Consider the following 15,523-nt stretch of genomic DNA (forward strand, 5'->3'; position numbering starts at 1 on the left):
TGGTTTTGCGGGTTCAGATACTGAATGGGCAGATAGCTAGCAACAATGACGAGGCTGTAGTGTTATGATACTGAATGGGCAGATAGCTAGCAACAATGACGAGGCTGTGGTGTTACGATACCGAATGGGCAGATAGCTAGCAACAATGACGAGGCTGTGGTGTTACGATACTGAATGGTCAGATAGCTAGCAACAATGACGAGGCTGTGGTGTTACGATACTGAATGGGCAGATAGCTAGCAACAATGACGAGGCTGTGGTGTTACGATACTGAATGGGCAGATAGCTAGCAACAATGACGAGGCTGTGGTGTTACGATACTGAATGGGCAGATAGCTAGCAACAATGACGAGGCTGTGGTGTTACGATACTGAATGGGCAGATAGCTAGCAACAATGACGAGGCTGTGGTGTTACGATACTGAATGGGCAGATAGCTAGCAACAATGACGAGGCTGTGGTGTTATGATACTGAATGGGCAGATAGCTAGCAACAATGACGAGGCTGTGGTGTTACGATACTGAATGGTCAGATAGCTAGCAACAATGACGAGGCTGTGGTGTTACGATACTGAATGAGCAGATAGCTAGCAACAATGACGAGGCTCGCTAACCAACAACTATAATGATGCATTTGAATCAACAAGTACTCAATGTGTAAATGTATTTATGTTGTCAATAAACATTTATGAGAGTAAATATAGATGACATATTGTCAATAATCCTCTGATTGTAAGTCAACCCTGTCTGTTTCCTGCCTCTCGGATGCGAGCAGAATGATTTTGTAGGTCAACATGCCGTCTGTGCCAAGTTCAGACCATTTTCTTTAGTTTGGCGTCTTGTTACAGTGTCTGGTCTGCTACAGTGTGTGTGTTGTTGTTTGGGGCGGTAGCCTAGTGGTTAGAGTAAATGTAAATGTTGTTACAGTGTCTGGTCTGCTACAGTGTGTGTGTTGTTGTTTGGGGCGGTAGCCTAGTGGTTAGAGTAAATGTAAATGTTGTTACAGTGTCTGGTCTGCTACAGTGTGTGTGTTGTTGTTTGGGGCGGTAGCCTAGTGGTTAGAGTAAATGTAAATGTTGTTACAGTGTCTGGTCTGCTACAGTGTGTGTGTTGTTGTTTGGGGCGGTAGCCTAGTGGTTAGAGTAAATGTAAATGTTGTTACAGTGTCTGGTCTGCTACAGTGTGTGTGTTGTTGTTTGGGGCGGTAGCCTAGTGGTTAGAGTAAATGTAAATGTTGTTACAGTGTCTGGTCTGCTACAGTGTGTGTGTTGTTGTTTGGGGCGGTAGCCTAGTGGTTAGAGTAAATGTAAATGTTGTTACAGTGTCTGGTCTGCTACAGTGTGTGTGTTGTTGTTTGGGGCGGTAGCCTAGTGGTTAGAGTAAATGTAAATGTTGTTACAGTGTCTGGTCTGCTACAGTGTGTGTGTTGTTGTTTGGGGCGGTAGCCTAGTGGTTAGAGTAAATGTAAATGTTGTTACAGTGTCTGGTCTGCTACAGTGTGTGTGTTGTTGTTTGGGGCGGTAGCCTAGTGGTTAGAGTAAATGTAAATGTTGTTACAGTGTCTGGTCTGCTACAGTGTGTGTGTTGTTGTTTGGGGCGGTAGCCTAGTGGTTAGAGTAAATGTAAATGTTGTTACAGTGTCTGGTCTGCTACAGTGTGTGTGTTGAAAGAGAGATGGATAGAGAGATGATAGAGAGATGGAGAAAGAGAACGAGAGAGAGAAGGATAAGTGTGTCTGTGAGAGAGATAGAAGTGAGGGATGAGATTTTTGTGTTTGCGTGCGTGTGTGTGTGTGTGTGTGTGTGCGCACTCTCGGGACAGACATTTGCATGCAGTGCTAGTTCCACTGCAGAAAATAGTAGAGGGGAAGGGGAGGAGAGGAGAGGAGAAAGGAAGGAAGGGAGGAGAGGAAATGAGAGGAGAGGAGAGGAGAAGGGAAGGGAGGAGAGGGGAGTTCAGAGCACTCTGATTGGTCAAGGAGTTGCTAGACAACAGATGTCCGGCTGGCTGGGAGGTAGACTACCTGTGGCGGAGAGAGAGAGTGGGATTGAGAAAGAGATATATAGAGAGAAAGCGAGTGAGAGAGAGAGAGAGATGGACAGATTAGTGACCTTGCTCCCAGGGCTAGATGATGATAGTATAATCGGTAGGTTGTCCTTGGTCCTGTCAGGAGGATACTGAGTTGATTTAACAGTATTATTCACTCTCCCTCTGTCCTCCTCTCTCCATCTCTCTCTCCCTCCTCCCTCCATCTCTCCCTCCTCCCTCCATCTCTCCCTCCGTCCTCCATCTCTCCCTCCGTCCTCCATCTCTCCCTCCGTCCTCCATCTCTCCCTCCGTCCTCCATCTCTCCCTCCGTCCTCCATCTCTCCCTCCGTCCTCCATCTCTCCCTCCGTCCTCCATCTCTCCCTCCGTCCTCCATCTCTCCCTCCGTCCTCCATCTCTCCCTCCGTCCTCCATCTCTCCCTCCGTCCTCCATCTCTCCCTCCGTCCTCCATCTCTCCCTCCGTCCTCCATCTCTCCCTCCGTCCTCCTCTCTCCCTCATCTCTCTCTCCTCCATCTCTCCCTCCGTCCTCCATCTCTCTCTCCTCCATCTCTCCCTCTGTCCTCCATCTCTCCCTCCGTCCTCCATCTCTCCCCCCGTCCTCCTCTCTCCCTCCATCTCTCTCTCCTCCATCTCTCCCTCCGTCCTCCATCTCTCCCTCCGTCCTCCTCTCTCTATCTCTCTCTCCTCCATCTCTCCCACCCTCCTCTCTCCATCTCTCTCCTCCATCTCTCCCTCCGTCCTCCTCTCTCCATCGCTCTCTCCCTCCATCCTCCTCTCTTCATCGCTCTCTCCTCCATCTCTCCCTCCGTCCTCCTCTCTCTCCTCCATCTCTCCATCCGTCCTCCTCTCTCCATCTCTCTCTCTCCGTCCTCCTCTCTCCATATCTCTCTCCTCCATCTCTCCATCTCTCTCTCCGTCCTCCTCTCTCCATCTCTCTCTCTGTCCTCCTCTCTCCATCTCTCTTTCAATCCTCCTCCCTCCATCTCTCTTTTCATCTCTCTCTTCTAGGAACCGACACTGACGCGTCTGTCTAACGCCTGTCTAACCCCTCTCTCTTTTTCCCTCTCTTTTTCCCTCTCTTTCTCCCTCTCTTTTTCCCTCTCTTTTTCCCTCTCTTTTTCTCTCCCTTTTTCTCTCTTTCCCTTTCCCTCTCTTTTTCCCTCTCTCTCTTTTTCCCTCTCCCTCTCTCTTTTCCCCTCTCTTTTTCCCTCTCTCTTTTTCTCTCCTTTTCCATCTCTCTCTCTCTCGCTCCCCATCTCTCTGTCACTCTCTCCCGTTCTCTCCCCCTCTCTGTCCTGAGGCAAAGTGGAACTGGGTCGTCTTGACTCACCGGTTCCGAATCAGAGTCACTTGACACAGTTCTGATTTTGAATTGTTTGAACGTGACTCTGAATCACTATGGAACTCACCGAATCCAATGGAATCGTTTTGTTCTGATTCACACAGTAAAGTGATATAGTGTATCAAATCACTGATTCCTAGAAAGCAGCAGGGAATCCTTATGATGAACCTTAGTAGTAGAATATAAAAGAGTAGAATAGAATAAAGTGGAGTGGAGTAGAATACAGTAGAATATAATACAGTAGAATAGAATACAGTAGAGTAGAATACAGTAGAGTGGAGTAGAATACAGTAAAATATAATACAGTAGAATAGAATACAGCAGAGTAGAATACAGTAGAGTGGAGTAGAATACAGTAGAATAGAATACAGTAGAGTAGAATACAGTAGAGTGGAGTAGAATACAGTAAAATATAATACAGTAGAATAGAATACAGCAGAGTAGAATACAGTAGAGTGGAGTAGAATACAGTAGAATAGAATACAGTAGAATAGAATACAGTAGAATAGAATACAGTAGAATAGAATACAGTAGAGTGGAGTGGAATACAGTAGAATAGAATACAGTAGAATAGAATACAGTAAAATATAATACAGTAGAATAGAATACAGCAGAGTAGAATACAGTAGAGTGGAGTAGAATACAGTAGAATAGAATACAGTAGAATAGAATACAGTAGAGTGGAGTAGAATACAGTAGAGTGGAGTAGAATACAGTAGAGTGGAGTAGAATACAGTATAATATAATACAGTAGAATAGAATACAGTAGAATAGAATACAGTAGGGTAGAATACAGTAGAGTAGAATACAGTAGAATATAATAAAGTACAATTGAAATAGGGAGAGAGAGGGGGGGAGAAAGGGAGGGGGAGAGAGGGGGGAGAAAGGGGCGAGGGAGGGAGATTGGGGGAAAGGGAGGGAGGGAGAGAGCGAGTGGGAGAGAGAGAGGGATGAAAGGGAGGGAGAGAGAGAGGGGGGAGAAAGGGAGGGGGGGAGAGAGAGTGAGAGAGAGAGAGAGCAAGGGGTGGATAGGGAGGGAGGGATAGAGAGAGGCGGGGGGGTGAAAGGGAGAGAGAGAAAGAGAGAGAGAGAGATGTTAAGAGGAGGAGAAATAGAGGACATGAAGTTTTATTTATAGTAATTTCATCAGTTACCAACTGTGCTGTCCTCCAACACACACACACACACTTACCTACAGCACTATAGTCTATGTAGATACAGAAAACAATTGAATACAGGGATTCACTTCTCTCTCTCTGTCTCTCTCTCTGTCTCTCTTTCTGTCTCTCTTTCTGTCTCTCTTTCTGTCTCTCGCTGTCTCTCTCTCTCTCTCTCTGTCTTTCGCTGTCTCTGTCTCTCTCTCTCTCTGTCTCTCTCTCTCTCTCTCTCTCTCTCTCTCTCTCTCTCTCTCTCTCTCTCTGTCTCTCTCTCTCTCTCTCTCTCTCTCTCTCTCTCTCTCTCTCTCTCTGTATCTCTATCTCTCTCTCTCTCTGTCTCTCTATCTCTCTCTCTCTCTGTTTCTGTCTCTGTCTCTCTCTGTCTCTTGTCTGTCTCTGTCTCTCTGTCTCTTGTCTGTCTCTGTCTCTCTGTCTCTTGTCTGTCTCTGTCTCTCTGTCTCTTGTCTGTCTCTGTCTCTGTCTCTCTCTCTCTCTCTCTCTCTCTGTTTGTCATGTTTCCAGACCACCAGAAGCTTGAGAGAGAGGCCAGGATTTGCCGTCTGCTGAAACATCCCAATATTGGTGAGAACAACAACCCTCGTCGTCCTGGCAACATCTGATCTGTTTTTATTAGTCTGTTGTGGAAAGGACCACAGCAGGTGTGGTGTGTAGCCCTGGTCAAATGTAGTGCACCACCTAGTTAATATGATACCTGGTCAAATGTAGTGCACCACCTAGTTAATATGATACCTGGTCAAATGTAGTGCACCACCTAGATAATATGATACCTGGTCAAATGTAGTGCACCACCTAGTTAATATGATACCTGGTCAAATGTAGTGCACCACCTAGATAATATGATACCTGGTCAAATGTAGTGCACCACCTAGTTAATATGATACCTGGTCAAATGTAGTGTACCACCTAGTTAATATGATACCTGGTCAAATGTAGTGCACCACCTAGATAATATGATACCTGGTCAAATGTAGTGTACCACCTAGTTAATATGATACCTGGTCAAATGTAGTGTACCACCTAGATAATATGATACCTGGTCAAATGTAGTGCACCACCTAGTTAATATGATACCTGGTCAAATGTAGTGCACCACCTAGATAATATGATACCTGGTCAAATGTAGTGCACCACCTAGTTAATATGATACCTGGTCAAATGTAGTGTACCACCTAGTTAATATGATACCTGGTCAAATGTAGTGTACCACCTAGTTAATATGATACCTGGTCAAATGTAGTGCACCACATAGATAATATGATACCTGGTCAAATGTAGTGTACCACCTAGTTAATATGATACCTGGTCAAATGTAGTGTACCACCTAGATAATATGATACCTGGTCAAATGTAGTGCACCACCTAGTTAATATGATACCTGGTCAAATGTAGTGTACCACCTAGTTAATATGATACCTGGTCAAATGTAGTGTACCACCTAGTTAATATGATACCTGGTCAAATGTAGTGCACCACCTAGATAATATGATACCTGGTCAAATGTAGTGCACCACCTAGTTAATATGATACCTGGTCAAATGTAGTGTACCACCTAGATAATATGATACCTGGTCAAATGTAGTGCACCACCTAGTTAATATGATACCTGGTCAAATGTAGTGCACCACCTAGTTAATATGATACCTGGTCAAATGTAGTGCACCACCTAGTTAATATGATACCTGGTCAAATGTAGTGCACCACCTAGTTAATATGATACCTAGTTAATATGATACCTGGTCAAATGTAGTGCACCACCTAGTTCATATGATACCTAGTTAATATGATACCTGGTCAAATGTAGTGCACCACCTAGTTAATATGATACCTGGTCAAATGTAGTGTACCACCTAGTTAATATGATACCTAGTTAATATGATACCTGGTCAAATGTAGTGTACCACCTAGTTAATATGATACCTGGTCAAATGTAGTGCACCACCTAGATAATATGATACCTGGTCAAATGTAGTGCACCACCTAGTTAATATGATACCTGGTCAAATGTAGTGCACCACCTAGATAATATGATACCTGGTCAAATGTAGTGTACCACATAGATAATATGATACCTGGTCAAATGTAGTGATCACCTAGTTAATATGATACCTGGTCAAATGTAGTGCACCACCTAGTTAATATGATACCTAGTTAATATGATACCTAGTTAATATGATACCTGGTCAAATGTAGTGCACCACCTAGATAATATGATACCTGGTCAAATGTAGTGTACCACATAGATAATATGATACCTGGTCAAATGTAGTGATCACCTAGATAATATGATACCTGGTCAAATGTAGTGTACCACCTAGATAATATGATACCTGGTCAAATGTAGTGCACCACCTAGTTAATATGATACCTGGTCAAATGTAGTGCACCACCTAGTTAATATGATACCTGGTCAAATGTAGTGCACCACCTAGTTAATATGATACCTGGTCAAATGTAGTGCACCACCTAGTTAATATGATACCTGGTCAAATGTAGTGCACCACCTAGTTAATATGATACCTAGTTAATATGATACCTAGTTAATATGATACCTGGTCAAATGTAGTGTACCACATAGTTAATATGATACCTGGTCAAATGTAGTGCACCACCTAGTTAATATGATACCTGGTCAAATGTAGTGCACCACCTAGTTAATATGATACCTAGTTAATATGATACCTGGTCAAATGTAGTCACCACCTAGTTAATATGATACCTAGTTAATATGATACCTGGTCAAATGTAGTGCACCACCTAGTTAATATGATACCTAGTTAATATGATACCTGGTCAAATGTAGTGTACCACCTAGTTAATATGATACCTGGTCAAATGTAGTCACCACCTAGTTAATATGATACCTGGTCAAATGTAGTGCACCACCTAGATAATATGATACCTGGTCAAATGTAGTGCACCACCTAGATAATATGATACCTGGTCAAATGTAGTGCACCACCTAGTTAATATGATACCTGGTCAAATGTAGTGTACCACCTAGTTAATATGATACCTGGTCAAATGTAGTGTACCACCTAGATAATATGATACCTGGTCAAATGTAGTGCACCACCTAGATAATATGATACCTGGTCAAATGTAGTGCACCACCTAGTTAATATGATACCTGGTCAAATGTAGTGTACCATCTAGTTAATATGATACCTGGTCAAATGTAGTGTACCACCTAGTTAATATGATACCTGGTCAAATGTAGTGTACCACCTAGTTAATATGATACCTGGTCAAATGTAGTGTATCACCTAGTTAATATGATACCTGGTCAAATGTAGTGCACCACCTAGATAATATGATACCTGGTCAAATGTAGTGTATCACCTAGTTAATATGATACCTGGTCAAATGTAGTGCACCACCTAGTTAATATGATACCTAGATAATATGATACCTGGTCAAATGTAGTGCACCACCTAGTTAATATGATACCTGGTCAAATGTAGTGTATCACCTAGTTAATATGATACCTGGTCAAATGTAGTGCACCACCTAGTTAATATGATACCTGGTCAAATGTAGTGTATCACCTAGTTAATATGATACCTGGTCAAATGTAGTGTACCACCTAGATAATATGATACCTGGTCAAATGTAGTGCACCACCTAGTTAATATGATACCTAGTCAAATGTAGTGCACCACCTAGTTAATATGATATCTGATCAAATGTAGTGTACCACCTAGTTAATATGATACCTGGTCAAATGTAGTGCACCACCTAGTTAATATGATATCTGATCAAATGTAGTGTACCACCTAGTTAATATGATACCTGGTCAAATGTAGTGCACCACCTAGTTAATATGATACCTGGTCAAATGTAGTGTATCACCTAGTTAATATGATACCTGGTCAAATGTAGTGTACCACCTAGTTAATATGATACCTGGTCAAATGTAGTGCACCACCTAGTTAATATGATATCTGATCAAATGTAGTGTACCACCTAGTTAATATGATACCTGGTCAAATGTAGTGTACCACCTAGATAATATGATACCTAGTTAATATGATACCTGGTCAAATGTAGTGGACCACCTAGTTAAATGATACCTGGTCAAATGTAGTGCACCACCTAGTTCATATGATACCTAGTTAATATGATACCTGGTCAAATGTAGTGCACCACCTAGTTAATATGATACCTAGATAATATGATACCTGGTCAAATGTAGTGCACCACCTAGTTAATATGATACCTAGATAATATGATACCTGGTCAAATGTAGTGCACCACCTAGTTAATATGATACCTGGTCAAATGTAGTGCACCACCTAGATAATATGATACCTGGTCAAATGTAGTGCACCACCTAGTTAATATGATACCTGGTCAAATGTAGTGCACCACCTAGTTAATATGATACCTGGTCAAATGTAGTGCACCACCTAGTTAATATGATACCTGGTCAAATGTAGTGCACCACCTAGTTAATATGATACCTGGTCAAATGTAGTGCACCACCTAGTTAATATGATACCTGGTCAAATGTAGTGCACCACCTAGTTAATATGATACCTGGTCAAATGTAGTGCACCACCTAGTTAATATGATACCTGGTCAAATGTAGTGCACCACCTAGTTAATATGATACCTGGTCAAATGTAGTGCACCACCTAGTTAATATGATACCTGGTCAAATGTAGTGTACCACCTAGTTAATATGATACCTGGTCAAATGTAGTGCACCACCTAGTTAATATGATATCTGATCAAATGTAGTGCACCACCTAGTTAATATGATACCTGGTCAAATGTAGTGCACCACCTAGTTAATATGATACCTGGTCAAATGTAGTGCACCACCTAGTTCATATGATACCTAGATAATATGATACCTGGTCAAATGTAGTGCACCACATAGTTAATATGATACCTGGTCAAATGTAGTGCACCACCTAGTTAATATGATACCTGGTCAAATGTAGTGCACCACCTAGTTAATATGATACCTGGTCAAATGTAGTGCACCACCTAGTTAATATGATACCTAGTTAATATGATACCTGGTCAAATGTAGTGCACCACCTAGTTCATATGATACCTAGATAATATGATACCTGGTCAAATGTAGTGCACCACATAGTTAATATGATACCTGGTCAAATGTAGTGCACCACCTAGTTCATATGATACCTAGTTAATATGATACCTGGTCAAATGTAGTGCACCACCTAGTTCATATGATACCTAGTTAATATGATACCTGGTCAAATGTAGTGCACCACATAGTTAATATGATACCTGGTCAAATGTAGTGCACCACATAGTTAATATGATACCTAGATAATATGATACCTGGTCAAATGTAGTGTACCACCTAGTTAATATGATACCTAGTCAAATGTAGTGTACCACCTAGTTAATATGATACCTGGTCAAATGTAGTGCACCACCTAGTTAATATGATACCTGGTCAAATGTAGTGCACCACCTAGTTAATATGATACCTGGTCAAATGTAGTGCACCACCTAGATAATATGATACCTGGTCAAATGTAGTGCACCACCTAGTTAATATGATACCTGGTCAAATGTAGTGCACCACCTAGATAATATGATACCTGGTCAAATGTAGTGCACCACCTAGTTAATATGATACCTAGTTAATATGATACCTAGTTAATATGATACCTAGTTAATATGATACCTGGTCAAATGTAGTGCACCACCTAGTTAATATGATACCTGGTCAAATGTAGTGCACCACCTTGTTAATATGATACCTAGTTAATATGATACCTAGTTAATATGATACCTGGTCAAATGTAGTGCACCACCTTGTTAATATGATACCTGGTCAAATGTAGTGCACCACCTAGTTAATATGATACCTAGTTAATATGATACCTAGTTAATATGATACCTAGTTAATATGATACCTGGTCAAATGTAGTGTACCACCTAGTTAATATGATACCTGGTCAAATGTAGTGTACCACCTAGTTAATATGATACCTGGTCAAATGTAGTGCACCACCTAGTTAATATGATACCTGGTCAAATGTAGTGCACCACCTAGTTAATATGATACCTGGTCAAATGTAGTGCACCACCTAGATAATATGATACCTGGTCAAATGTAGTGCACCACCTAGTTAATATGATACCTGGTCAAATGTAGTGCACCACCTAGATAATATGATACCTGGTCAAATGTAGTGCACCACCTAGTTAATATGATACCTAGTTAATATGATACCTAGTTAATATGATACCTAGTTAATATGATACCTGGTCAAATGTAGTGCACCACCTAGTTAATATGATACCTGGTCAAATGTAGTGTACCACCTAGATAATATGATACCTAGTTAATATGATACCTGGTCAAATGTAGTGCACCACCTAGTTAATATGATACCTGGTCAAATGTAGTGCACCACCTAGATAATATGATACCTGGTCAAATGTAGTGACCACCTAGTTAATATGATACCTGGTCAAATGTAGTGTACCACCTAGTTAATATGATACCTGGTCAAATGTAGTGACCACCTAGATAATATGATACCTGGTCAAATGTAGTGTACCACCTAGTTAATATGATACCTAGTCAAATGTAGTGCACCACCTAGTTAATATGATACCTGGTCAAATGTAGTGTACCACCTAGTTAATATGATACCCAGTTAATGTGATACCTGGTCAAATGTAGTGCACCACCTAGTTAATATGATACCTGGTCAAATGTAGTGCACCACCTAGTTAATATGATACCTAGTTAATATGATACCTGGTCAAATGTAGTGCACCACCTAGTTAATATGATACCTGGTCAAATGTAGTGCACCACCTAGTTAATATGATACCTAGATAATGTGATACCTGGTCAAATGTAGTGCACCACCTAGTTAATATGATACCTGGTCAAATGTAGTGCACCACCTAGTTAATATGATACCTAGTTAATATGATACCTGGTCAAATGTAGTGCACCACCTAGTTAATATGATACCTGGTCAAATGTAGTGCACCACATAGTTAATATGATACCTAGATAATATGATACCTGGTCAAATGTAGTGTACCACCTAGTTAATATGATACCTGGTCAAATGTAGTGCACCACATAGTTAATATGATACCTAGATAATATGATACCTGGTCAAATGTAGTGTACCACCTAGTTAATATGATACCTGGTCAAATGTAGTGGACCACCTAGTTAATATGATACCTGGTCAAATGTAGTGTACCACCTAGTTAATATGATACCTGGTCAAATGTAGTGTACCACCTAGTTAATATGATACCTGGTCAAATGTAGTGTACCACCTAGTTAATATGATACCTGGTCAAATGTAGTGTACCACCTAGTTAATATGATACCTGGTCAAATGTAGTGCACCACCTAGTTCATATGATACCTAGTTAATATGATACCTGGTCAAATGTAGTGCACCACCTAGTTCATATGATACCTAGTTAATATGATACCTGGTCAAATGTAGTGCACCACCTAGTTCATATGATACCTAGTTAATATGATACCTGGTCAAATGTAGTGCACCACATAGTTAATATGATACCTGGTCAAATGTAGTGCACCACATAGTTAATATGATACCTAGATAATATGATACCTGGTCAAATGTAGTGTACCACCTAGTTAATATGATACCTAGTCAAATGTAGTGTACCACCTAGTTAAATGATACCTGGTCAAATGTAGTGCACCACCTAGTTCATATGATACCTAGTTAATATGATACCTGGTCAAATGTAGTGCACCACCTAGTTCATATGATACCTAGTTAATATGATACCTGGTCAAATGTAGTGCACCACATAGTTAATATGATACCTGGTCAAATGTAGTGCACCACATAGTTAATATGATACCTGGTCAAATGTAGTGCACCACCTAGTTAATATGATACCTGGTCAAATGTAGTGCACCACCTAGTTAATATGATACCTGGTCAAATGTAGTGTACCACCTAGTTAATATGATACCTGGTCAAATGTAGTGATCACCTAGTTAATATGATACCTGGTCAAATGTAGTGTACCACCTAGTTAATATGATACCTGGTCAAATGTAGTGTACCACCTAGTTAATATGATACCTGGTCAAATGTAGTGCACCACATAGTTAATATGATACCTGGTCAAATGTAGTGTACCACCTAGATAATATGATACCTAGTTAATATGATACCTGGTCAAATGTAGTGTACCACCTAGTTAATATGATACCTGGTCAAATGTAGTGCACCACATAGTTAATATGATACCTGGTCAAATGTAGTGCACCACATAGTTAATATGATACCTGGTCAAATGTAGTGTACCACCTAGATAATATGATACCTAGTTAATATGATACCTGGTCAAATGTAGTGTACCACCTAGATAATATGATACCTAGATAATATGATACCTGGTCAAATGTAGTGTACCACCTAGATAATATGATACCTAGTTAATATGATACCTAGTTAATATGATACCTGGTCAAATGTAGTGACCACCTAGATAATATGATACCTGGTCAAATGTAGTGCACCACCTAGTTAATATGATACCTGGTCAAATGTAGTGTACCACCTAGTTAATATGATACCTGGTCAAATGTAGTGCACCACCTAGTTAATATAATACCTGGTCAAATGTAGTGCACCACCTAGTTAATATGATACCATTTGGGAACATTTCAACATTAGCATAATTAATTAATTAATATTCCTGTTTTTTTCCTCTTGTCTTCGTCTCTTCCCCCCTCTATCCCTTCTCTTACCCCTTCTCTTCCCCCCTCTATCCCTTCTCTTACCCCCTCTATCCCTTCTCTTCCCCCTTCTATCCCTTCTCTTCCCCCCTCTATCGCTTCTTTTCCCCCCTCTATCCCTTCTCTTCCCCCCTCAATCCCTTCTCTTACCCCTTCTCTTCCCCCCTCTATCCCTTCTCTTCCCCCCTCTATCCCTTCTCTTCCCCCCTCTATCCCTTCTCTTCCCCCCTCTATCCCTTCTCTTCCCCCCTCTATCCCTTCTTTTCCCCCCTCAATCCCTCCTCTTCCCCCCTCAATCCCTTCTCTTACCCCTTCTCTTCCCCCCTCTATCCCTTCTCTTCCCCCTCTATCCCTTCTCTTCCCCCTCTATCCCTTTTCTTCCCTCCCCCCTCTTTCCCTTCTCTTCCCCCCTCTATCCCTTCTCTTCCCCCCTCTATCCCTTCTCTTCCCCCCTCAATCCCTTCTCTTACCCCTTCTCTTCCCCCCTCTATCCCTTCTCTTCCCCCTCCATCCCTTCTCTTCCCCCTCTATCCCTTCTCTTCCCCCTCTATCCCTTTTCTTCCCCCCTCTATCCCTCTCTTCCCCCCTCTATCCCTTCTCTTCCCCCTCCATCCCTTCTCTTCCCCCTCTATCCCTCCTCTTCCCCCCTCTATCCCTCCTCTTCCCCCCTCTATCCCTTCTCTTCCCCCTTCTATCCCTTCTCCTCCCCCATCTATCCCTTCTCCTCCCCCATCTATCCCTTCTCTTCTCCCCTCTATCCCTTCTCTTCCCCCCTCTATCCCTACTCTTCCCCCCTCTATCCCTCCTCTTCCCCCCTCTATCCCTTCTCTTCCCCCTTCTCTTCCCCCCTCTATCCCTCCTCTTCCCCCCTCTATCCCTTCTCTTCCCCCTTCTCTTCCCCCCTCTATCCCTTCTCTTCCCCCTTCTCTTCCCCCCTCTATCCCTTCTCTTTCCCCCTCTATCCCCTCTCTTCCCCCCTCTATCCCTTCTCTTGCCTCCTCTATCCCTTATCTACCCCCTTCTATCCCTTATCTTCCCTCCTCTATCCCTTATCTTCCCCCTTCTTTCCCTTCTCTTCCGCCTCTATCCCTTCTCTTCTCCCCTCTATCCCTACTCTTCTCCCCTCTATCCCTACTCTTCCCCTCTCTATCCCTACTCTTCCCCCCTCTATCCCCTCTCTTCCCCCCTCTATCCCCTCTCTTCCCCCCTCTATCCCCTCTCTTCCCCCCTCTATCCCCTCTCTTCCCCCCTCTATCCCTTCTCTTCCCCCCTCTGTCCCCTCTCTTCCCCCCTCTATCCCTTCTCTTCCCCCCTCTATCCCTTCTCTTCCCCCCTCTATCCCTACTCTTCCCCCCTCTATCCCCTCTCTTCCCCCCTCTATCCATTCTCTTCCCCCCTCTATCCCTACCCTTCTCTTCCTGTCTTCTCAGTGAGGCTTCATGACAGCATATCAGAGGAGGGCTTCCACTACCTGCTGTTTGATCTGTGAGTACACTTCTACCTCTCATATCAGAGAGCTTCCACTTCCTGCTGTTTGATCTGTGAGTACACCTCTACCTCTCATATCAGAGAGCTTCCACTTCCTGCTGTTTGATCTGTGAGTACACCTCTACCTCTCATATCAGAGGAGGGCTTCCACTTCCTGCTGTTTGATCTGTGAGTACACTTCTACCTCTCATATCAGAGAGCTTCCACTTCCTGCTGTTTGATCTGTGAGTACACCTCTACCTCTCATATCAGAGGAGGGCTTCCACTTCCTGCTGTTTGATCTGTGAGTACACCTCTACCTCTCATATCAGAGGAGAGCTTCCACTTCCTGCTGTTTGATCTGTGAGTACAGCTCTACCTTTCATATCAGAGGGCTTCCACTTCCTGCTGTTTGATCTGTGAGTACACCTCTACCTCTCATATCAGAGGAGGGCTTCCACTTCCTGCTGTTTGATCTGTGAGTACACCTCTACCTCTCATATCAGAGGAGGGCTTCCACTTCCTGCTGTTTGAGCTGTGAGTACACTTCTACCTCTCATATCAGAGGAGGGCTTCCACTTCCTGCTGTTTGATCTGTGAGTACACCTCTACCTCTCATATCAGAGGAGGGCTTCCACTTCCTGCTGTTTGATCTGTGAGTACACCTCTACCTCTCATATCAGAGGAGGGCTTCCACTTCCTGCTGTTTGATCTGTGAGTACACCGCTACCTCTCATAT

General features: G+C 42.5%; 1 protein-coding gene across 5 annotated transcripts in view; it reads left to right on the forward strand.

The window, feature by feature from the left end:
• Positions 1-15,523, forward strand: part of LOC129841985 (calcium/calmodulin-dependent protein kinase type II delta chain-like) — an 80,085-nt gene that overhangs the window by 9,656 nt on the left and 54,906 nt on the right. For all 5 annotated transcript variants that reach the window (XM_055910358.1, XM_055910357.1, XM_055910359.1 and 2 more), the window contains exons 3-4: positions 5,070-5,129; positions 14,748-14,802. In XM_055910358.1, coding sequence (XP_055766333.1) covers positions 5,070-5,129; positions 14,748-14,802 — 115 coding nt within the window. The remainder of the gene's footprint in view (positions 1-5,069; positions 5,130-14,747; positions 14,803-15,523) is intronic.

The sequence above is a fragment of the Salvelinus fontinalis genome, unplaced genomic scaffold (assembly GCF_029448725.1).
Source record: "Salvelinus fontinalis isolate EN_2023a unplaced genomic scaffold, ASM2944872v1 scaffold_0005, whole genome shotgun sequence".
Lineage (NCBI taxonomy): Eukaryota > Metazoa > Chordata > Actinopteri > Salmoniformes > Salmonidae > Salvelinus > Salvelinus fontinalis.